The sequence below is a fragment of the Dunckerocampus dactyliophorus genome, chromosome 9 (assembly GCF_027744805.1).
Source record: "Dunckerocampus dactyliophorus isolate RoL2022-P2 chromosome 9, RoL_Ddac_1.1, whole genome shotgun sequence".
Classification (NCBI taxonomy): domain Eukaryota; kingdom Metazoa; phylum Chordata; class Actinopteri; order Syngnathiformes; family Syngnathidae; genus Dunckerocampus; species Dunckerocampus dactyliophorus.
The window spans coordinates 15,041,119-15,065,599 of record NC_072827.1 but is presented as its reverse complement, the minus strand read 5'-3'; the positions used below and the strand labels follow the sequence as shown (position 1 = coordinate 15,065,599).

General features: G+C 39.8%; 1 protein-coding gene across 4 annotated transcripts in view; it reads right to left on the bottom strand.

Annotated features, from left to right (window-relative positions):
• col5a2a (collagen, type V, alpha 2a) overlaps nucleotides 1-24,481 on the bottom strand; it is a 93,708-nt gene that overhangs the window by 14,235 nt on the left and 54,992 nt on the right. For all 4 annotated transcript variants that reach the window (XM_054788234.1, XM_054788235.1, XM_054788233.1 and 1 more), the window contains 37 exons: nucleotides 11,645-11,866; nucleotides 10,329-10,348; nucleotides 10,209-10,241; nucleotides 10,071-10,103; nucleotides 9,758-9,811; nucleotides 9,542-9,634; nucleotides 9,312-9,383; nucleotides 7,640-7,684; nucleotides 7,508-7,561; nucleotides 7,358-7,411; nucleotides 7,092-7,145; nucleotides 6,909-6,962; nucleotides 6,756-6,809; nucleotides 6,165-6,209; nucleotides 5,834-5,887; nucleotides 5,716-5,760; nucleotides 5,536-5,589; nucleotides 5,320-5,418; nucleotides 5,160-5,204; nucleotides 4,983-5,081; nucleotides 4,855-4,908; nucleotides 4,660-4,767; nucleotides 4,162-4,215; nucleotides 3,486-3,584; nucleotides 3,325-3,378; nucleotides 3,115-3,213; nucleotides 2,986-3,039; nucleotides 2,818-2,871; nucleotides 2,683-2,736; nucleotides 2,550-2,603; nucleotides 2,398-2,442; nucleotides 2,216-2,314; nucleotides 883-990; nucleotides 707-760; nucleotides 551-604; nucleotides 426-479; nucleotides 280-333 (listed from right to left, as the gene is read on the bottom strand). In XM_054788234.1, the coding sequence (XP_054644209.1) occupies nucleotides 280-333; nucleotides 426-479; nucleotides 551-604; nucleotides 707-760; nucleotides 883-990; nucleotides 2,216-2,314; nucleotides 2,398-2,442; nucleotides 2,550-2,603; nucleotides 2,683-2,736; nucleotides 2,818-2,871; nucleotides 2,986-3,039; nucleotides 3,115-3,213; nucleotides 3,325-3,378; nucleotides 3,486-3,584; nucleotides 4,162-4,215; nucleotides 4,660-4,767; nucleotides 4,855-4,908; nucleotides 4,983-5,081; nucleotides 5,160-5,204; nucleotides 5,320-5,418; nucleotides 5,536-5,589; nucleotides 5,716-5,760; nucleotides 5,834-5,887; nucleotides 6,165-6,209; nucleotides 6,756-6,809; nucleotides 6,909-6,962; nucleotides 7,092-7,145; nucleotides 7,358-7,411; nucleotides 7,508-7,561; nucleotides 7,640-7,684; nucleotides 9,312-9,383; nucleotides 9,542-9,634; nucleotides 9,758-9,811; nucleotides 10,071-10,103; nucleotides 10,209-10,241; nucleotides 10,329-10,348; nucleotides 11,645-11,720 (2,289 nt within the window). In that variant the 5' untranslated portion in view covers nucleotides 11,721-11,866. The remainder of the gene's footprint in view (nucleotides 1-279; nucleotides 334-425; nucleotides 480-550; nucleotides 605-706; nucleotides 761-882; nucleotides 991-2,215; nucleotides 2,315-2,397; nucleotides 2,443-2,549; nucleotides 2,604-2,682; nucleotides 2,737-2,817; nucleotides 2,872-2,985; nucleotides 3,040-3,114; nucleotides 3,214-3,324; nucleotides 3,379-3,485; nucleotides 3,585-4,161; nucleotides 4,216-4,659; nucleotides 4,768-4,854; nucleotides 4,909-4,982; nucleotides 5,082-5,159; nucleotides 5,205-5,319; nucleotides 5,419-5,535; nucleotides 5,590-5,715; nucleotides 5,761-5,833; nucleotides 5,888-6,164; nucleotides 6,210-6,755; nucleotides 6,810-6,908; nucleotides 6,963-7,091; nucleotides 7,146-7,357; nucleotides 7,412-7,507; nucleotides 7,562-7,639; nucleotides 7,685-9,311; nucleotides 9,384-9,541; nucleotides 9,635-9,757; nucleotides 9,812-10,070; nucleotides 10,104-10,208; nucleotides 10,242-10,328; nucleotides 10,349-11,644; nucleotides 11,867-24,481) is intronic.

Here is a 24,481-nt window from a genome sequence, read left to right as displayed (position 1 = left end):
ACTCCAGGCTTGTACTGGTGGATGGTGGGTCTGCATTCATTTTGTGCTTTTAATTTGATGTTGTTCATGTCTTAGTTTTACACAATACATAATAAATTAGATAAATTAGATCGCTATAATGTATGAACTCCCCCCTGGTCCGTGGGAGATTTGTGGGAACACAAGCCGGTCCGTGGGTCAAAAAAGGTTGGGGACCACTGCTCTAAAGCATTGTTATTTTTAATGAATTAATGAGGTAGAAGTTTCCAAGAATGCATGCATCGATGCATGGGGACTTACAGGTGGTCCAGCAAAACCAACTGCACCAATCGGGCCAGGGTCACCTCTTGCTCCCTGCAGATGATCAATCAATTATTACATTTCTCTGCTACTAGTGAATGTTGAGTGTACGCAATTAACAGAGTGGCTAAGTACAGTATACTCACAGGCACTCCTCTTGAACCCGGAGGTCCAGGCGGTCCTTTAGGTCCAGGTTCTCCCTAAAATATGTCACATTTGTATTTATATTAATGTTGGTTAGTAGTAGTAGTGTGCGCTGAAAACACTCTACCTTTTCACCACTGGGCCCTGCAGGTCCTAAGGGGCCAACAGGACCAGGTGCACCCTATTGACAGGAAATATTCAAACAATTAGAATTACTCTTGTACTTTTTTCTTATTCTTGATTGTACTGAAATCTGTGCGGTATGTTATACGTAGTTGCTCACCCTTGCTCCATCATTTCCAGGCGTACCCTCTGATCCTTTCTCTCCAATGGCCCCCTGTGCAGAAAACAACATAAGGTTGAGTTTCTCCATGTTGTGCTAGAGTACTGATGTACTGTTTGACAATACTTTTGAGTGGAACATGGAACTTTCAATCCAAAAAAATATATATTACTTACTCTGTCACCTTTAGGCCCGGGTGGACCAGAGATGCCTCTCTCTCCTGGCATTCCCTGAAGACCTGGAGGACCCACATCACCGAGGGCCCCAGGGGGACCAGGGCTACCCTTCAGAGACATTCAGAAACTGTTGGAATATCGTCACTTTTGTCCAAATAACATTTATTTTTTTTAGGGTCATTGTAAAGTTAGGGGAACACATGCACAGAAATAACAAATTGGGCAAACCAGCCAACTACATCAACAATCCCACTCTGAGCCTGACGCAGTATATACCTGTATTGGTAGTCCCACATGAAAGCAGACATTAATGTACAGTACAGGCCAAATGTTTGGACACACAGACAATACAACCCCATGGTCCCACCCCAATAACAAGGCAAGAAATTCCACTAAGTAACCCTGACAAGGCACACCTGTGAAGTGAAAACCATCTCAGGTGACTACCTCATAAAGCTCATTGAGAGAACACCAAGGACTTGCAGCGCTATAAAAAAATTATAAAACATAAAATATATGTCAAAAATATAATACATATTTAGAGTTATTTCACACTTTTTTGTGAAGTGCATAATTCCACATGTGAGCAGTCATAGTTTTGAGATTCCAAAATGTAAATAGTCATGAAAAAGAAAAGAAAAGAAAACGCATTGAATGAGCAGAAGGTGTGTCCAAACTTTTGGCCTGTACTGTACGTTTAGTTTAGCTGTGTTTTCATCTGCATAACTCTGTTTTACTACCTCTTTTCTACCTCTTTAATATCTCTTAACTAAAACTCAGGCAGCAATTGCAGCCATGCATTATCTATACTATTTATTTTGTGCTGAGTCACTTGGATCTACGGCCTGTCCCAGCTAACACTGGGGGAGAGGAAACAAATTTCCAATAAAAAAAAAAAAAAACAGCCGCAGGCCACAAATGGCCCTTGAGCTGCACTTTGGACATCACTAGGTTAATCATTTGTACACATCTGTAAGATGTTACTTACACGATATCAGCTTCAAGCACATGTTGCAGCTCGCTTAGTCGTCATTAGGTTAGCACCGAAATGAGGCACCAATACCTCCTTAGTTTTTCGGTCCGAGTTTCGGTGAGCAATTGTGTTGAAGGATTGAGGTGAAGAATGATTGCAAAACCCCTTTCGCAGTTTCGCCAACTGTCTTTCTCCCTCAGATGCTCATCCCGAGCATTCTCAAAAGACCAATAAAACACTGATATCGTTACGGATATTGTCCATACCCTTTACTATTGGCAGTTTGCGGTGTATTCAATTCAAGCTTTCTGCAACACATTTAAATTTTATGTTGTGCGAACATAAGGAGATTGGTGGTACCTTCGGCCCATCAGGACCAGGTGCTCCAGGGATCCCTTTAGGTCCCTGTAATCCAGTTGGTCCCATCTCTCCCCTCTCCCCAGGAATTCCACGCTCCCCCTGGAGAAAAAGCCCCGACAGTTACATAGTTTTATGTTGTTAGGCTACCACACATCTAGTTCAGTACAGCGCACTCCACCTACCCTTGGTCCAATTTGACCAACAGCACCGAGTTCTCCAGGAATACCCTGAAAGCAAATGCACATGTTGTCAAAACAAAATCCTGCATTGATCAGATTCAGAGTAAATTATAATGGAACAACAAATATGTTAAGATGACTTTCAGCATACTCACTTGGTCACCTGGTTTTCCAGGTTCTCCAGGTGGACCTTGATTTCCTGGTAAACCCTAGTAAAAGAAGAGATAAATCAAGATTTTCCTGGAATCCGTGATTCGCACGCATGAATGTGACAATTAAAAAAAATACCTGGAATCCATTTACACCTGGAGGTCCTTGTTCTCCTCTGTCACCTGCCACACCCTGTTGATGGAGGAATTTGTGAGTCACTTGTGATAATGGTGTCCATCAAATATCAATTTTGATAAATGTGGTAGCGCTTACTGGTGGGCCTGGTGGGCCAGCAGGGCCAACTTCTCCATCTTTTCCAGGAGGACCCTAAGGAAAAAAAAACAATAAAGTTGTTATATACCTGATCAAACATTGCATTGCTGAATGTATAATTGTAATATGTTAATACTCACAAAACCCACTTCACTCCAGAGTACTTACCCTTTGACCTGGCACTCCCGCAGATCCTTGCTCGCCTGTCTTTCCTGGGTCACCCTTTTGAATAGAAAACCTTTGGAATTAGAGACTCAAATGTAGATGACACAGACTGCTGCAACACATGAGACATACATTAAATCCCTTGGGGCCAGGTACTCCCATTGTTCCTGCTGGCCCTCTGTTGCCAATGGATCCTGCAGGGCCTGGGCGACCATCCTCACCAGGTGCACCCTAAAAAAAACAGCAAACCGTACTTTGAATCAAAACAGTCATTTGTATTTGTAGAAATGCCAAAATGGTAATAACAAAAAGTATAATTTGGGGTAAATCACACAGACTTACCACAGGTCCTGGCTTTCCCTCTGCCCCCTGGACTCCAGGAGTACCAGTAAGACCCTATGGAGAGCAGACCCAATTGTTACCAATAGAATAATTTGAGACAGAAGTGTATGAATTAACGGAGATGCAGCTAAAAAGTGAAATGATAGGGTTGTCAGTGTTACCCTTGCACCTGGTAGACCAGGTTCTCCTGTGCGACCGAGATCCCCTAAAGAACCTTTAGGTCCTGGTGGGCCTGATATTCCACGATCTCCTTGAGCTCCCTGGCAGAGCCAAACAAAATACAGATGCATTATATAATTTGCACATAGCACATACTGTCACAAGTAGGACTGTAACTAGTGATTATTTTATAAGTTGATTAATCTGAAGTAGTGGCGGAGCTGCGGGGTGGCCATCCCTCGCCCCTGTCACTCTCCGGCCACCCCACTGGCCATCTAAACATTTCAGGTATCAACTTATTGCCACTCCTATGTGAGTAATGGTCTCACCTTGGCCAACCAAATGAAAAATTTCTGGCTCCGCCACTGATCTGAAGCTTGTTACAATTAATCGAGTAATCTGTTAGGCCCTCGACGGACCGATCAATATGAGCCAAACACAAACAGTTCGTGGTTTGGTCCACAACATATCACAAAACAGGCAGAAATGTAGAACATTTTAAAATATTCACATTGGAGAGGCTGATTTCAGAGGGTATATACATTTTAAAATAAAAAATTGGCTAATCAAATAACAAAATAATTGTCGATTAATTGAATAATCGATTAAATCTTTCAGCTCTAATCACAAGTATCTCGAATTACACTTGTAATAAGACTAAGGAATAAATAACTGTACCTTAGGTCCGGGCAATCCATCAGCACCAGGGAATCCTCGATTTCCTGGGGCCCCCTGAGAACAGAGATGAGTCAGATCTTTATTTTCTGAACGTTTATAAGATTAGGATTTGAACAAGGGTTCAAGAACAGAGAAAGAACAGAGAACAGAGACATGAATCAACCATCATCATGTGACTGTACTATTTACAACTAATTCCTTTATATCATTAACAAAGAATCTATAGTCTAGATCTGGAGTTTCTGGTTATCTATTGTAATTCCAAATACAAGCACCACTAAGAACCACACATAGATGAACAAAATTCAACAAGTTCTTTGCATTGGCAAATCCCTGTTTCAAGTGCAGTTTGGGCTGTTTTGGGACCAAGTCACTGGTTTATCATTTTGGGTGGTAACTTACTTAACTTGATTAAATTATACTGTATATTGACATAATCCTTAATGTACATATCTCTGAATATTTAATGTTATAAAAGGAGGAAAAATGATGACTCACTCTTTCACCAACGGGACCAAGAGGGCCAACAGTTCCAGGGTCTCCGCGATGTCCTCGCTTCCCTTCCTCACCCTGAGGTCCAATCACTCCTTGGGACCCTGGAGGACCCTAATAATGAAGAATGTAACATCCTCTTACTGTGACACTGTACATGTATGAACCTATATACTGTCATGTATGTAATTATTATCCTACTTGTTCTCCTTTGGGTCCAGCCTCTCCTTTAAATCCTGGCACACCAACATCTCCCTTTAACAAAAACAGAATATGAACCACTGGTAACAGTCACTTTATTGCAGACTTGAAACTGAAAACTAGCATACCAGTTGTCCTTTGATACCAGGCTGGCCGGTGCTTCCTTGAGGTCCTGGAGGGCCGGCAGGTCCAAGATGCCCACCCGGACCTTGTGGACCAAGATTTCCCTGGAGAAAGTTATTATGTCAGTGAAATATTTTAATAGTCATGACTATTGTTTGTCTGTTCATTTATGTTTTACATACCACTGGTCCTTTGGCGCCTACACCACCATCTGTACCCATGGGTCCCTTTGGGTGAAGAATAGAATATCAGTAGTACATGCAGACCTCGGTTTTCGAACGCCTCAGTGATGTAAATTGAATATGTAACATGGATGTTTTAGTAAAGTTAGAAATGACTTACCCTTAGGCCAACTGGTCCAGGTCTCCCTTGATGGCCAGTCTCTCCTCTTTGTCCCTGAGGACCTTCTGGACCACGGACACCAGTGGGACCAGGTTGTCCCTGTGATAAAGAAGTACAGATGAAGTATGGAAAAAAACAGGAATGAAAACATTATTAGACAACATAATATTTTTGTCATCGCTTTTTGTTCCACATTTTGTCGTTTAGTGTACTTGCCTTCATCCCTGGTGTTCCTGGATATCCAGGCGGGCCACTGAGACCCAGGGGACCCTGGTAACCAACACATATTATAAGGTTACAATGAACTCAGTTGATGACAATATCCGTTACGATCGATAAGCTGAATATTTCCGAATACAGAGTGAAAATCTTGAAGCATGGTGAATTCTGACTTACCATTGAACCTGGTTTTCCAATGTTACCGGGTAGACCACGCTTACCCTAAGAATAACAAAAAACAAATTGCTGTAAATAGTATGTCTCTTGGCATATGTTGTAATGATGTGTCACATACCGGTGTTCCACCGGGTCCAGAACGGCCCCTTTCCCCAGGCATCCCAGCAGGACCCTGTAAACATAGAATGTAATCAGTTATAGTTGTCCTCCACCCAGTGCAAACATGCTTTCAGAGCAAGAAGACGCACTTGCTTTCAAGGTCAAATGCAATGGGAAATATCATTGCAAACTCTACTGATTTTTGTCATCCATCTATCAATTGAATTTGTCTTGTTAGAACTAGAAATTGCAACTCCCCACCAAAATGACATTGGTATGACAGAAATATAGTGCTGGTTAATAAAGCAAAGCATTCTATTTTAGTATAAAAACATAGAAATGATGTTTACCATCGGCCCCGGTCCTCCCATTGGACCAGGGGGGCCTGTAGCACCCTGAGGAAGTATGAAAAGACAGTTATTGCAACCATGGATAAAGTATTACCATACATTCTGGACAATAAGTCACTACTTTTTTCACACTCTGTGAACCCTGCAACTTAAACAATGATGCGGCTTATTTATGGCTAAAAGAACTCCAGTTCCCATGATGCTTAGAGTTCAGATTCAGGAAGTATTGAACTGGAGTAGTAAAGTGGACGCAAATATCACGTTTTGTAGTCCTATGCAGCAATCATGTTTTGATTGAAAAATCTTAAGTAAGTTTGATCAAGTGTAGAATTACTACAGCTTCTGCTTGGACCGCAGCAGCTGTTGAACTCCGATGAAAAAAAGCATCTCTCACTCATGTGATCTAACGAATGCCACTGGGAACACCAAGTTTAGGTAGGATTGCGAGCTTTATAAGGTGTCTTTGTGTGTCAATATACCATCCCTGTGACTTATAGACAAGTGCAGCCAACATGTACAATTTTTCTTTCTCTTTAAATTTATTTATATTGAGGTGTACACAATAGTCCGAAATTTACGGTTTGTGTTTACCTTGGATCCAACCGCTCCTGTTTCACCCTTTTGCCCATGTGGCCCTGCATGACCCTGTCATGACAAATACTTGAAGTTAAATAGGAAGAAAAACTTTAAGAGCAAGCAACATGTTCATAAATACTGAACATGACAATGAACATTTTTACTCACTCTGTGGCCTTTTAGTCCGGGAGGTCCTGGTGTACCTGGAAACCCTCTAGCGCCCTAAAATATTAGTTATCATTGTCAGTTATAACTACAGAATGTACGTGAACAACACACACTACAGGATCACAACACAGATATAAACATTGCATTACCGTCACATTAAGATAGTGATGTTTGATATCTTACCGCCGATCCCGGGAATCCAACTTCTCCAGTATTTCCTGACTTGCCTGGTTCGCCCTGAGGACGTCATAGTTACACAATTCACGAGTTAATTGGCTGCAAAGTCTTGCTGTGAAAGACACATTCTTTCCAGGATGCATTTTATTGGCATGTAAAGATCAGCTCTCAGTAGGATGGCTTCTGTTTTATAAATGCTGCTCTTGAATATTCCGTACGTCTGGAAAATAGTGCTGCAATTTTTTATCTTAGAGGTCACAGGCCTGACTTACATCTTCTCCTGGTTTCCCTGGAAGGCCCTCAGGTCCTCTTTGCCCTGCTGTTCCCTGAAATGCACATTGTCATGGTAACCATCTCATACTGTAAATACATTTTTGTAACATTTTATTCTTGTAAAATGTTTTCAGAAAATGATAGTATACCATATGTCCTGGATCACCAACATCTCCAGGAGGTCCTTGTGGTCCAGACTGACCCTTATAGAACCAAGAAAAACAGTGTTTAATATGTTTCTTTCAGTTTTTTATTTCATCTATTGAAGATAGTGGACTTACAGGCGAGCCAGTTGGCCCTGGAGGTCCTCTTGTTCCAGCTTCACCCTAAAACAAACATTGTGGTTTTAACAAATTATGACAACAATACAATATACCCTATGTATGTAAAATATAACACACATTATACGGGACATACAGTTCTGGTCAGAAGTTTACATACACTGAACCTCTTCAATGATTTTTTTAAAAACAAAAATTTATTTCTGACCTTTATGAATCCACACAGGCTCAACGTATACATATACACTCAAACATATGCGTATGTTCATCAAACAAGACCAAGTCCAATTGGCTTTTCGTGAGTGATCATGATTGACTGCAGCTTGTACTTTCTGTTTGCCAGAATTTCTTTGACAGCACTCGTTGATCAAACAATGGAAGAGTCCAAAGAACATAGCTCTACAAAGGGGAATTATAGATTTAGACAAGTTGGGAAAACCCTGTCGGAGCAATTTTTAAACAACTGGTTTCAGGATTATCAATTCAAATAACTACCAATTTACATACAAGTCACTTTGTTAAGGTTTACAAGAAGACACAAACTGTCATAGTCAGATGAAAGAAAATTGGTTCGAACGTTCAGGAGCAACCCAGAACTCTGAAGAAAAGGCTAACATGAGCTGGAACTCGGTGGAACAATAGTGTCACGGTCCACAGTGAATCCACTTTTACATCACTTTGGACTGGTGCTAACCAAGAAGAAGCCCCTGCTCCAAAAGTGACACCTTCAAGCTTGACTAGAATTTGAAGTGGCCCACATGAGCAAGTGTAACCCATGGTCCAGTCACTTCAGTCCGTGCTCAAACCAGCATCCACGGGATGAGAGTCGAGAGAGCTAGCCATCGAGCTAAAAACCCAAGCAGTCAAATATTTGTGTCAAATCTTAAGACATCGTGTAGTGAGGAGTATCAATTATCAATTACACTCACCACCCACAAAACCTCACTTTCATCTGGGTCACAACCAATGTAACCTACCTGGTCCTGCCAGCCCCTTGTCGTGGCCAAGCTTGAACCGGTGTCTGCAAAATGAGAGTCAAAAGCACTAGACATCGAGATAAAAGCCCGGGCTCTCAACTCGATACCCAGCTAGACTCTTACACAACACAGCTGCACCAGCTGGCATCTGTTACACTAGCCAAATGCCTTCTGGACAAAAAGTGTGTCAGACAAGACAAAGTTTGAACTATTTTGCCTACAAGGACAAGATGTATGTTTTCAGCAGTCAAATTGAGACTTTCAAACCTAAGAACACCGTGCCAACTGTCAAGCATGGTGGCGGCAGCATCATGCTATAGGCTTCTTTCGGGTTTGGACCACAGACGCCAAGAAAACCATTGGCAATACACTTTGTTGTCAAGGATTGAGACCATGTACTGTATAACCACAAGTTCCTGCAGCTGAAAGAGGCACACGATGCAGTTTGTCAGTGAACACCTGAATGATGCATAGACGGCTTGGGACAATGACAAATTGTGAATATGACTCCAAGAACACCCTCTCCACTGTCTTACAAGACGTTTTGCCTCTCACTCAAGCAGGCTTCATCAGTTCATGCTCAACTACGAGGTAGGACAGACATAAACATTGGCATTTTTGGCCATGACTATATCTAAAGTCTAACTTTAAACTTCATTGTTGCTTTTGTTATAGCATTCTGCTGACATACTTACCCTTGAGCCACTCAACATGCTTTGGGGTCCTGTTTTTCCATCAAACCCTCCAGCCATCTGCGCCCCAAGGCCCTGTAGGTCATGAATCAGAGTTGAAGTGTTTAAGCTTTACATTCATCAGTACAGCATTTTAGTATAGGCAAAGCCTTATTTGAGATGATTTGTCTTGCATCTGCATGCAAAGTACTTTGTTTTGGGCAACTCTAGAATCAACTGTGGGTAGAACTTACTCCTGGGTGAGTTGGATGTCCTGGAGGTCCAGGTTCACCGGGCTGTCCTGGAACTCCAGGCTCTCCGTCATAACCTGGAGAGCCTCGCTGTCCCTAAAAAAATGATTAAAAGTTTGATATTATTATTTCTCAACAATTGTAGCACTTTGTAAGTGTCTTGAGACTGTAGTTTTATTACCAGTATTTTGTATTTGCAACTAAGACGACATAACTTACAGGCCGTCCTTTGTTTCCTCTGGCTCCTCTTTCTCCGGGAGAACCAGGAGGTCCCTATTAGATTAAAAACAAAAAAGACAACACTAACCTTTTCATCTGAGTGTCCAGACAACTTTTCAAATGGTATGAGATGAGTGACCTATCAGACCCTTTAGTGTAAGTAACTTTAAAAAGTCCAGATGACATGTCAAGAAAAATATTTTAAAATCATTTTAATGACATATTTTCCTTACACAAAAGTGATGTATAACAGTCTTGGAGTCAAATAAAAAAATATTTAAATGCATCAAGCAACAACCACCAAGATGCTCACCATAGGTCCAGGACGACCTCGAATACCCGTCACCTACAGAGAAATGATGTGAAATTAGAAAATGCATGTTTCTTTTTCTCCCCTTAGTTTTTGGTAAATATGTTACAAAATGTTAATGAAAAGGAATATGATACACACAACTGGGACATCACCAGGTTCTCCTTTCTGGCCCTGGAGTCACAGAGAGAGATGGAACATTTTAGAACTCCCAGTGATAATGTCATCACATGTCATAGTGGTAAAAATGCTGCTGCCTACCTTGTAGATTCTACCCCCACCTATGTTAAAAAATAAACGTACATACATTAGTCTTCCATTATCAGTGATCGTGTGAATGTGGTGTTACGTAATAGGCAAGCGTCGCATGGCAATTAGGTACTTCAGTTGTGAATAAATGCCAAAGATGCAATTCTATAATATAATATTCTATTCTATTATAGTTGTTCTATTCTATGTTTATTTTCACACGTAATTGTGTGTGGAGTTTTGTTGTGGTGTGGTTCATATTGTTTATTGTTGATTTTGTTACATTGTTTGCAAACTCAGCAAATAAGTTCTTGGACACAGAAGGCATGTGGGGGCAAAAGGCCAAAGGATTTGAATAAGAACCAATAGTATATAATATATGTCTCGAACAATTGTTGGTAATAAAAGGGAATAATTGTATTATTTTGTTGACATTGTTACATTGTCTTATTTATATAAAGTATTGTTAAACTATTGAAAAAACATATTTTTTAAAATATTTTTGCCATGTTTTTTTGGATTGTAATTCCAGGTGGTCCTCAGTTACAACGTTCCATATTACTACGTTTCATGGTGACAAATGCGCCACACAGTATGTGCTTTGTGCTGAGCGGAACAATAAAATGAGTATGTGCATACACAGCCACACTGAGGAAAAATAATGAAGTGCTTCAGCTGTGTGCCAAAGGAAAGCCATTACCATATAAGTGAAAATGAACACTTCTCTCCAAGAGGCTAAAGACACGCCCACCAACATTGACGGCTCTTTTGGTCCCTGCCGCTAGACTGTCACGCTGACCATTATTAAGGATAAAGATTATTAAATGCTAATGAATGCTCGAGGGGTCATGGATTCTATGCGCTGTTACAAAAAGATCTGGGAGGAGAAGAGGAAGTTCCGTATACGTTATACATTCCGTCTTACACTAAAACGTGACTTACATCATAAGCCTAAGAACGGAACTCGTTCGTAACTCCATGACCACCTGTACAGTCATGATCAACAAATTAAAAGAAAAAACACAAAATCATTGAAAGATATTGAAAAATTTCAAGTGAAAAGTATCAGTATCAATATCGGTATCGAAAATACTGGCCATCTAGTTACTTGGGATCATATCAAAATTCCTTTGATATCCAATCAAACCAAAATTTGCAGTATCACCCACCCCTAGTTAAAATGTACAGGTAATGTTAACAAAGGCTTTAGGATGGTTTGTGTTAATCCCAATTTCATGATTACCTTTTAGAATGTTGGGGGAAAAAATCTATGTTCTGTTGTCATGAATCAATCAAAGGGACAAATAACCACAGAGCTGCCTGCTCACCATAAGTGCCTTGCCCACCACCACTGGGTGTTTGGCTCTGACAAATAGGACAGCACTCTCCCTCAGGGATGAACATCTTCTCACAGTTGCTCAGCTCTTCACACTGGATATTATCACAGAGGACCTGGCCATTGTCACAAACACAGATCCGGCATGGCTCTGGCTTCCAAATGTCCTTGTTAGGGTACACTTGGCCATCTGCTAAGCAGCTCCCATCATCTCCTGAAACACAGAGGCGGAGAACAGTCTTAGGGAATCATCTATCCAGAGAGATCAGTGTGCTTTAGTGGCTCAAAGATTGCAGAAATATTGTTGATCAGCTTGTGCTCACATGATTATGCGTAGTATGTAGTTAAATGTCTGTTTTTTCTCCTCTCAAACAGTAGGAGGAGACAATAAATACAGTAGATCATAACCCAGCGACTGCAGACATTTAACACTGCAACACGCACAGACACAAGACCAAGAAAAAGCTCTGGAAAATGTGATACTTCGTTTCAGTGTAGTCTCCAGCCGTTAGACATGACATCATTTCCTCTCGAGGCTTTGTCTCTGAAGTGAATTAATTTGTGCAAAAGAGAAAACCTGAAGCCACTGACAAAAACATCTTGTGCTGTAAAAAAAAAAAAAAAAAGCTTTTTAAGACTTGAGTAAATGACTTTTGTACACTGAAGAGAAAACAAGGCTGTTCAACCTTTATCGGTTTCCCCTGGAAACAGCAGGGGGCAGCTCAGAGCCTAAGTTCAGGTAAACCAGGTTAGACCACCACTTCAAACCACACAGTAGAAAGAAAAACTGCATTGCATTTACTAATACCAATATTATTTAATCTTGCAGGCCCTGATAACAAATGAGTATGACATTACCAATATTAATAGAAAGACTGTAAAAAAACAATTCACATAATCAAATATACTAAGCAATGAGTTGGATCCGGCCAAAGATGGAAGAGGAACCACTCTCCAAAGTTATTTCATGTGCATTGACTTAACAAGTCTTCACACACATCCCATAAAAAGATGATCTATTTTAGTGGGGAAAGTCATATTTACACACAAAGGTCAAGCCACACCTCTCTGTTATAACGGCAGATGGAGGGACAGTGTAGCGCCCCCACACAGTCACACAGATTCTGACGCTTTTTTATAACTTTATTCTGACTTTCACTCATCAACAGCAGTGCAATTCCAATACATATATGTACAGTATCTTCAACTCACAAACACGTCTCTCGTCCACTCAGCCTTGGAACGACAATATTGTCACTAAATGACCGTGAGATGCATTCACAGACACTCCGAACATCACAACAATGTCTTTATTATGCGTGTATGTGTCGTCGAAATAAACAAAAAGACAAAGCAAAACATTAAGTAGATAGTGTCATCACTCACTAACGTAACTCTTACTGCAAAAGTGCAATTTGCTGCGTTTAACTATGTCCGGAAATCTCAGAAAATACATGTACAGAACACTCAGAACATATGAATTCATCTTAAATTACGTGGTGTCTTTGAACGCAACCCCTCATTGCTCATAACAACGCAATTGAAGTGTAATTCAAATGATCTGCTAGTATTAAAAAAACTAGATTTAGGCAAATACATTTTCAGACGTATGTGCTATCTTTTAGCTTAATACAAATTTTCAGTTCATTTGGAGCTGTTACAGTATTTGTGTCCTGTCATTTATCTTTCTGCTTAGAAAAAACAATATAAATAGGCAGATTCCACACATACTGTAGGTGCAAATGGTGATTAATCATTAGTAATTAATTTGAAAACTGTGATTAATTTGATTGCATTTTTTAATCATTTGACATCCCTAATATTAACTCAACTGTCAGAGATTACAATGCCCAAAAAAGTGAAAGTGAAAGCAGGAATTTATCATCCAATTTGTTTTTTACTTAGGCTTCCATAGCCCTAACAAGAGAGGCTTTACTATGTTTGGTATGGCCCCTTGGATCTAAATAACTGTTAATTATTGTCATTTTCAATTGAAAAAAAGTAGTAAAATGAACATCATTTTACTATTAAAATTAAAAAAGGTAATAAGGCTAGCTGACTCTTATAAAGAAGTACAGTATTACAACAGGTTTCTAATATATATACTTTTTAATATTATTAACTATAGCAACTTCAGTGGTATTAAGTATCTATTTTGACTGGTGATGCCCAATAATACTGGCCGATATTGGCATAAAAATGAAATATTTGATAGTATCGCTATCGGGTTTTCTGCCTACAGTATATTGATATCACCGTGCAACCAAGACCTCATCCATCATCCATCCTCATCCAGAGCTTTCCATTTTAGTACACTAGCAATCAAAAACAATTTCCAAGTTTGGCGTTCTGATTATAAAAATGTAATTTGCAATGACTATTAAGATGGGTTTGCGAGGGGGGTGTAAGGCTTCAATACTTATAATCTAATAGCACACCGCAGGAAAAATCACACACATCGCTATGCAGCAAAATAATGACAAAGTGAAAAAAAAACTAGCCAGTTATACAGTATAACCAGTTTATAAATTCACTGATTGTATTAGTCCAGAGTTTCATACTTTGCTATCAATAATATAAAATGTGTTATCAGTAAAAGCAGTAAGGTTAAAGGGGGCTGCTCAGCGAAGGAGACAAACAGGCAAAGGGAGAAGGGAGAACTAAAGCTCACAGAGGAGTTGGAAGAGGAGCTGGCAGTCAATGGACTGTTGGCTGACAATGTTAGAGAGCTGCCATTGTGTTCTGACAGGTTTTTCAGTTTTGGGACTGTCCATCCAACCGGACATTTTCTACTGCTTACCCTGTTCATGGTTGTGGGGAGCCGGAGTCAGTCGCAACTGACTTGGGGTGAAAGGCGGGCAACACCCTTGACTTGTCGCCAGTCAATCAGAGGGCAAATATAGAGACAGCCATTCAAACTTACATTCACACTCATAGAGTAAATGGGTCGAAAGGGATCTTAACCACACAAAAATGATAATTTTCACTTTCAATTTGAAAGTATGATATAACGTGTTCAGGTTTAAGAACAAACAACAAATGTGTGGATTGCATACGTACTCATTGCTATGTGAGCACTCTTGCCACACTGGTCTTATTTTATTTAAAAAGGAAAACAATTCAAAATGCATTCATTGTATTTGTTGAATTTAAAAGAAAATGGCATTTTATACACTAAGCATTTTTTTTTACTTGTAAGGACTCGAACATTTCAAGCCTTTGACTTCAAACGTGACTCGACTTGAGACTTGACTTGGAAAAAATATTTGTAGTAAATAAATAATAGATTTCCCTCTATCAAAGTTAAATTGGACAAATTCCTGCAGCTAACCTGGTGATATCTATCTTTTAGATCAGTGATTCTCAACTGGTGGGTCGACCCTGACCCACTGAAAACAGTGAGTCTGCCTGGGAAAAAAAAAAAACACAAAAACATGTAATGACTCGATCTCCGCGAATGCAGCTTGCATTCTTGTCTGTGCTATGTTTATGGGCTACTTTGTCAAGCTTCGAGAGGGAGCTTAACATGTTGTCAGTTCAACACACAGTTGCAGACATCTGCTGGAGAAGAGTGGCCCATAAAGAAAGAGGCAGCGTCTCACCGCTGTGGGTCATAAGTCTTTGCCCTGGGCAAAAATAAAAATGTAATGACTCCATGTCCGTGAATGCACCTTGTGTTCTTGACTGTGTCATGTTTATGGGTTACTTTGTCAAGCTTCAAGTGGGGGCTTCACATGCAGTCAGTCTGACAGATAGCTGCAGACATCTACCGGACAAGAGCAGGCCATAAAGGGAGAGACAGCGTCTCACTGCTGCAGCTCACACTGTGTTGCGTGTGGGCCACAATGAAGAATGCTCAACTTCAAAAGTTAGGGCTCTAGGCAGCCCTGTACAGTAACTGTTGGAAACAGTCCCTGTAAATATGAGATACATGAGACGTTTGAGTTGAAAAATTACTGCAGTTTGGTTTGCTGCTTGTCATTGAGGTGTGATGGTGGGTTGTGCAGCCAAACCAGTTGAGAACCACTATCTCAGATGATCTCTAATGTGCCGCGGAGCAGGAGTTGGGAATCACTGGGCTACATGGTACTCCTTTAGTTAGCGTCTTGTGTTGGATTCTTCTTGGTGCTTTTTCCACTCTTTTTTGCTGGACTCCTTGTGCTTTGCCTTTTCCTCACACTTTTTTTTACTAGGGGTGTAACGATTCATCCACTACATCGATGTATCGATTTTATATTCCTATGATCCAACTACATTGATCTGTGTTCAGCAAGTTGCCATTCCGGATGACATATATCGATCTAACATGGTTTAAAAGGTAATCAATCGGTTGAATCAATACTAGGAAATAAAGCATTGGATTTAAGCACGCAGGCTTTATATGGATGTGTGTTTTTTTTAGCACATGGTAAAGACGTCAAACGTTACTCGTGTAACAGTTTGATTTGGCGTAAGTTGATCAGTCATGCTCATTGAGGGGGGCGCACGGATGACGAATAATGGTGACTGTTGTGGTTACCAAGGGTTACAGTGTGGTTGGCACATATGCAGTTGAATAAACGGAGCCGACACGTCCTCTCCAAACAGCACAAGTTCGTGAGTTTTTGTCTGGTAAAAATTTACTCTAGACGCCCTACACCTAGGACACTACACTCGGTTCAGTCTGCCTGTGATGTCATCGCCACGCTTTAAACTGGATTTATACTTCTATACTTTATATAGTTTTGGACCACATTGAGTCACATCAAAAGTTAAGTCCAACTTTAAGCCTTTCAAACTTATGGATCGGAGCTTCAGGACAAGACAAGAGGTACGTAGGATATAAATTGGCTTTAATATCTATTTGCAGATGAAATTTCGTTAAATCCGAAATTACTGTGTACATGCAATTTGTAGTGTGGCGTGTGTAATGATGCCTACATGAAAACTATGACACTTGACTTTTAGATGATCAAAAAAATGTAAATGGATACTTTGTTGACTTTTAAAACAAAAGTCATAGCCTAAGCTATTATATATATACACATATTATATATGTAGTACGGTTGTTCTTGCCAAGGTCGGTGGGTCGATCACAGCTTTCGTCTTGACTCAATGTTAAAGCAATGGAAACCAAAGGCACTATTTCCCGGTATGAAATTTGCTCTAACTTCTTTAATACTTGGGGTAGAGAAGTGACTGAGGTATCAAATTAAAGTTCAAGTCATTTTTTATCAGATACAATTAATCACAGACTTGATTTCATTCAACCTGTTAATTAATTAATTGTTAGTTCAACCTGAAGTGTAGGTTGCACCTTATTTAAATAAAATGTGAATGCATTTGCCATTAATTGTTGTCTACTCATTTGTTTATATCCATAATTAATTCATACCTGATTCCTTTACAAAACACAACGGGAATCTAGGAAACTTCACTTGCACTGTCCAGTATCCAGAAATTAATTTTACAGTCACACTGGTTTAATTTTAGCTCAAAAAGTTACTGAATCGATTGATGTTACTGAATCGTTCGAAATGAACCAATATTGTCCTTGAATCATATCGGCAACCACAAATCATGATACAAATTGAATCGTTAATAAAACCAATCGTTACATCTCTATTTTTTTTCCTTCCATCTCTGTCATTTGTACCTGTTGGACTCTTTCGTATTAAGGACTCTTTGTATTTGTCTTTCCTGATTCTGCTTTGGGGTACCAACCTTTGTGGTATTGTGTCATTTAGTGACTTGATTTTTTTTTTTTTCTTTTTGCCCAAACATTGTTATTTTATTCCTTGATACTGTCTTGGTGTAGTGGTTCACCTATCACATCATCTCACTTTATAGAGCTAGTACAGGATCAATTCCCACTCAAAGACTGCAAATGTGAGTATGAATAGCTGTCTCCCTGTTACTGGCTGGTGACCAGTCCAGGGTGTAGTCTGCCTATTGGCCATAGTCAACTGGGATAAGTTGAACAGGATAAGCGGTACAACAAATGGATGTATGGCTTGTTACTTTATCTTCTATATGGTTTTACTTCCTTTGAAATGAAATTCAGGCACATCTGAAAAAACTTAATTCACACTTTTTTCGACCTTAACTCCCGTCATATTAAAACATTATGGCAGAGATGTCTCGCCACATAGTTGGACGGGGATTTTTCCTGTTGGGTTTTGAGTGATTCTTAGCATTCAAGAACATTTGATATTTTTAATGGAAGGGTAGTGCGGTTTTCGGTGGGGTCCTAAAAATCCGACCACAAGTCTTGAGAAAGACATTCACTTTTTCCCCTTTGGAGCATATACACTGAGGTTCCACACTTTTCCACATGCATATAAAGCACACTTCAGTAATGACGAAGATGAAAAGCCATCCTCCGTCCAATGTGTCAGCTTGATGCGTCTTTTCCACGGGTCAGCTCATCGACAGACATTTTCCTCCCCTGGTTTAAAACATGGAGTCTGGAGCATTTCAGCATGACTCAGGTGTCTGGCTACTATTTTGCGCAGTTTACCAGACTACTGCTAGAATATGAAGAGATCAACATCTACAATGCCGTACATCAAGAAACAGTCTATGAGGAAATCCCTTTTGTTATTTCTTTGCCAGAACTATGATGTACAGTAACTGGCAGATGTGACCTCATGGATTTTTTTTGGCTAATATGTCGACATTCAGAGCTCAGTGTGCTTTAGAAGACACTTTTTGGCCAATTATTGAAGACACGATTCAATGCAAACAATGACTAAGTGAATTGCTTATTCCCGTTAAGTAATTTCAAAAACATTTCAAACTAGATTAGCATTGTGCAGCATTGGACTGTTCACAAAAGTAAAAGTAAAATGTAAGTATTGGATCATCTTTCCGCAATCGAGTTTCTGCAATCAAAAGCATGTGATCTGACAGGAATGAGGCAGTACATTCTTGGAGTTCCCAAAGTTTTGCAGTCCAATCGCCACTTAATTTACCATCTGCTCAATAGCAAAAACACAAGAATAGCGGTACCTCTGTTTTCATTTTTAGGTCAGATGAAAACGGAAATGTACAAAAACAAAAGCAATAATCTCAACGAAATAATGTAAATCCAGTGAATCCATTCCAGACACCCAAATATATTTCCAAATAAATCAGGGCTGTCAAATGATGAATTTAAAAAAAAAAAATCAGATTAACCAGTTTACAAATGAATTAATCATGATTAATTACCATTCGCAACTATGTCTAAAAAATACAAAATTTCAAAGTTATTTTATTACCAGAAAGATGAATGATAAAACATGGGATTAAAGTGGAGCAGAGATGCAGGGCTCTTCAATGGTTTGTGATATCTAATTTGTTAACATCTTTATCCCTCTCCCAGCATTAGCTTCCTTGATTTCTTCTGTCCTCGCCAGGATTGGCAATGTGGCAAACGGACTAGTTTGCCAAATGAATGTGCCTTATAGGATGCCGTAGTATTGTATGAACTAAATATTGCAAGATGTGGTGTTGGGTGTGTGATCCAAGATGGGTAAATAAACAATCAATGCTGGGAGTATTGTCTGTCCACACCTTTATTAATACCACTACATTCAACGTACCAAAAGGGAAAATACAAGTTTGTTACGTGCAATTTTGTGCGATAACAAAGATGGTGTACGTCCAACCGAGGCAAAATTTCGGTGGAAAATTTCACTGAAAACTGGGGCGCTCTAAAACTGTATACAGTGACTGTATTGACAGTATACAGTGAGACATTTGTTAGCGTCATGAATTTGTTCCGGAAGGTCTGACTCTAACTGAAATGGACGCTGACCGAATCTATTTTTCCCATAAGAAGTCATATAAATTTAATTATTCCGTTCAAGAAAACCAAAAATGTTAACACAAAACACATTTTTATAGTTTTACAATTTTAGTTTGACATGTATACAAAGAAATTAGGGATGCGCCGATTGATTGACCACTGATCAAAATCGGACGATTTCCGTGAAAAAGCCATGCGATCCGAAAAATACCTTTCAACGCCAATCACATAAGCCAATCTCCTCAGGCTCATACTATAGCAGCATTCATCACGTTAAAAAGCTTTAATTTAGTACGGCATTTGAAGAACAAACACTTGGCGGAGTGAGGTGAGTATTCGAGGCTCACAATGTGATCATCAGTCAAACGGCAGCTAATGTAGCCAAAACGCTGGACACTCGCCTGTTAGTGCATGACAGTCAGAGGTCTAAAGCAAATAACCGGAAAAATAATTGAATTCAACGGACAAGATGGCCATCCTGTGCCACACGGTGGTCGAGTGGTTAGCATGTTGGCCACAAAGTCACAGTCAGGAATCGGCCACATCGTGTCTTACTCTTCAATTAAAGTAAAAGCAACCTTAAATGTTAATTTATCCCTTTTATTCATAATTTTTATGTATTTAGAATTGTTATATGCATGTAAAACTATAATTATAAAACTACAAAAACGTGTTTTGTGTTCACATTTTGAGAATCAACTGCTGATGACATCATAGATGGGTAACTTCTGGTTGTGATTTTGTTTGCTAGCTAGTAGGATGCTAACAAGGAAGGCCGTTTTCTGATTTTTTAAAAATATATTAAGAACACAGATGGACTCACGCAGTGTATTAACACAAAAAGAGGTACGCTAACAAGAGAATGCACGCAAACTGAGGCAAAATTGTGGCGTATATTTTCGACATTAACCAAAAGACACGCTAACCAAGGCAGACGTTAAACAAGGTTCCACTGTATTTTCATAATTTTCATGCAGAATTGTAAATACATTTATAGGCAGTAAGGGGTTAACGTCTTCTTTTGCGGTGAGACCAACTTTCCCTAACCGACATGATTAAAAGTGTAAGGCACACAGCTTGATTCCCAGGCATGATGCAGATGACTTACAGCTGCTGAGGGGTGGCTTCACACCAGCTGCTCCTTCCTTCTCTAAAACCCTAGGTGTCATGGCCACACATAAATCTTCCCTCTCTAAAGAACCTTTACTCCTTGCCAATAAATGGTCCACTGATACAGCGCTCCATAAAAGCTTTCATTCCAGACAAGGCTTTCTCCACATTAGCCCAAGCCCAGCTTTTGTTTTAAAGATTTTAAAGTGGAAAAACTAAAGATCCTGTCTGTTTAGTGTTCTAAAGCATTCAGGCTTTGCTGCATTACAGTATGTTGACAGGGCTTAAAGGCTGTCTAGTTTGAACACGTTCCTCTCCTTGGCTTCCACAAACAAAGCTCGGAGTTTTAAGAAGGGAGGAGCTGCGGAGGCTGACTTTGGAAAAGCTGAAATGTGGACCGCTTACATATTTGAGGCTTCTCTGTGGAACATGCAGATGTGTTGGAATTTGGCTACAAGCATTTTGTGAGGGTTTGTACTAATAAGATGAGATGAAAATTAAAATATTAATACGGTATTTTGTTTTATTCTTTTACAGTGGAATCTTGGTTAGCATCAGTAGTGTATTCCAAAAAACATACTCTAACCAAATCAAATTTCCCCATAAGAATTAATGTAAATCTTAACACAAAACAGTAGTTTTACATGCAGAAAACAATTCAAAATACATATAAATATATATAAATGATGAAGAAAGGGGATAAATTAACATTTGAGTTTACTTTTACCTTCATTGAAGATGTGATTGTTAACAAAGACCATGAGATCAACATGGACACCATCTTAGTGTTTTGCCATGAGTTTTTAAAATTTTTATTTAATAGTGTTTCTTACCTCAAGTCTCTTGCTTTTCTTTTGATCATGGCTGCAAAATAACACAAAATAAAGCTGACGAAGCATTTGAAGAAGGTGAGAAACACTATTGAGTATAATAAATAAGTCATGGAAAAACATGAAGGTGGTGAACGTGTTGATCTCACTGCAACATCGTGTGTTTGTCACCAGCCACGCCTTCAGTGAAGGTAAAAGTAACCTTAAATGTTCATTTATCCCTTTCATTAGTCATTTATGTGCATTTAGAGTTGTTTTATGCATGTAAAACTATAAAACAATGTTTAACAGATAGTGTTAACATTTTTGAGACTTGTGGCGTATTTGTGGTAATCCGCAAAGAACTACAGAGTCAACCACAGATGACATCATAGACGGGCGACGGAGCTGACTTCCGGTTCCTGTTTCCATGTATTAGCAAGTTAAAACGCAGCTAACAAGGCCATTTTGTGATAAAAATGCATCAAGAACACAGTTGTACTCACACAGTGTATTAATAAAACGATATTGTACGCTGACTGGAAAATGTACGCAAACCGAGGTAAAATTGTGGGGTAATTTTTCAACATTAACCGAAAAACACATTATTTATTCTTTCCCTATTAGAAAATAATAAACAAGCTCTGCTTATTCCTACTCCTTTTCATTGTATTGCACAAACATAAGTGTGATGTCCCTTCAGCCTACATCACAACTGGTCATACGGGCCCCTACGGCCGGTCGTGTGACGTGCTGATTTTTAAACCGTAGACTGGTGGCAGAGGTCCATGTCATGTCAAACAAACTCTACGGGCGCTTATTTTTTTTCAGGTTGCAAGACAAACTTAAGCACTTCGTATGTCTTTGTGCGCTGTCCGTACGGCCAACGTGTATTTTGTATGTTTTGCTGATGTCAGGGTTAGGCAAAATTTTTCATTCGCCACACTTTCGGACTCTTATGTGTGTCGTGCTCCACGTGTGTCCCCACATTTGTAACTCATGTGGCCAACGCACGTTCAAATATTTGTGTGTTGAGAGCTTACCTCCTTTATGGTCACCACAACTACGTTCTCCATGCACAGAAAAAAAAAGACAGTGATTTGGGGAATACGAAAAATCGCACGGCCAGAAAATCGTACGTCCGGTTGTGACCTAGGCTTTAATGTGGCTTTGTTAAGCATGCTCACAGTAAATTAAAGCATTAATAATTACCACCCTTCTCTAGACAATAAATGTCACATGCAAATGAAATAGAAGTCTTCCCAGCCTATTATGTTGCACAACAGATGTTCTAAAGTTGTTGACTGGCTGTAATTAGTTTGCTCTAAAACACAAGCTGTTAAATTTAAAATGCACGCCTGAAACAACATTCTGTCACTTCAGCACTGATGAACATCTTTGAGGCCTGGCCGCTCAACAGGAGACAAAGTCTGATTAAAATCTATTGGACTTGGGTGGCTGTTGATATTATGTTGTCATTTCCATTATGGTCTTTATGGCAATCAGAGACATTTGCTAATGTAGTCCTGTTTGTTTGTGTTGTTTTGTTATTGTCATTGCAATTGTTGTTGTCTCTCTCTGTATTGCCTGTGAATATTCTCATTCATCCAGGTCATTGTATTCTTAGTGCATTCAATCGATCGCAACTGGACTGTTGTTGGAGGGTGGGGCGGGGGGTTTACGACACCACCTTTCTGCCACATACAATGCTGTCCCTAAATTCCTTCCCAAAAGACTCAGTCATTTAGCCTCTAAGGAATAAACAAGGTATAGCCACCTTGTTTGCAGATGGGTCCATGACCATCATTACGTCTGAATGGGATGCTAACGAATGTGATACCATCCATACGACCCTCTCCATTGTATCCTAACAATCGTCATTTGCCACCACTAAAGAGCCAACCATTCCTGTCTGGACCTGCCTCCTCCTTTCGAGGATAAATAGATTGGACCTTGCACCAGTCTATCAGACTAGAGCTTTCCTATCTAGTCGGACTGGTGTGTGTCCCACCTAGTCTTTGAGCATGAACTGATTAAGCCCGTTCGGATGAGAGGCGAAACGTCTTTTAAGACAACATGAACAGTCCCCTTGCGATTGATTGCATGCTGTCTCTATATTGTCCCACTCTTATCCACGTACACCCCCTCTGCCTTATTTTCTCTTCTTTTCTATCCCCTCCTGCTCCAGTCCAGCTGCTCCAAATTTGCATATCAATAAACATCAAATAACGTCAAATCAAATCTATATAACAGGGGAAGAGTATCTTACACTTTTCCTTGGCAGAGCAAATCTGTTTAGCATGTACTGTTAGGGCATTCAGATCAACAATTCTATCTGCCACAATGATTGGGGAATAGTCCTGGGGAATATACTGACAGATACACATGGAGACTACGAGGTGATTCTGGAGTCCCTTGGGGCTCTGGGCAAAAAGAGAACAAGCGGTATAGAAAATGGACGGATGGATGGAGGGCTGCACGACTCTGCAAAAAATTGGAATCACACATTTCAGACTATTTTTTCCATACTCAACACTTATGTTTTAAAGAAAACATACTGTTTTTTATTGTTGTTATCATTTAGACTCATCATTTGCTTGCTCTGCTTTAAAGAAACTTCCAGTTGTCTTTCTGTTGATCTTTATGGGAGGTCCCTGAAGGACAGTTGATGGGGACTTTTTTAATAAAACTGAATAGAAAAACTACAGTATATGTATATGTGCCCTGGGATTGGCTGGCGACCAGTCCAGGGTGCACCCCGCCTCCCACACGAAGTCAGCTGGGATAGGCTCCAGCATACCCCCACAACACGAGTGAGGATAACCGGCATAGAGGTTAGATGGATGGATGGATGGATGGATGGATAGAAAGACTGAAAATCCATTAGGTCAAAAATATGTCACGCTCGCTCACTCAATTGGACATTCTTGCACGTAATAAAAACAAGTCAAGAAAGACAAGTCAAGTCAATTTATTAATGTGATCGTTTCTCCCGTGAGCTGATGAACAATAGCCAAGGAGATGGGGGACGGGTAGAGCGAAAAGGAAGTGTTGACCGTCATGCCAATTTTTAAAATGATCATCATTCACAAATGAGATCGCTATTTTTGTAGCTTTTTTGTGCAGCCCTAATCTGACA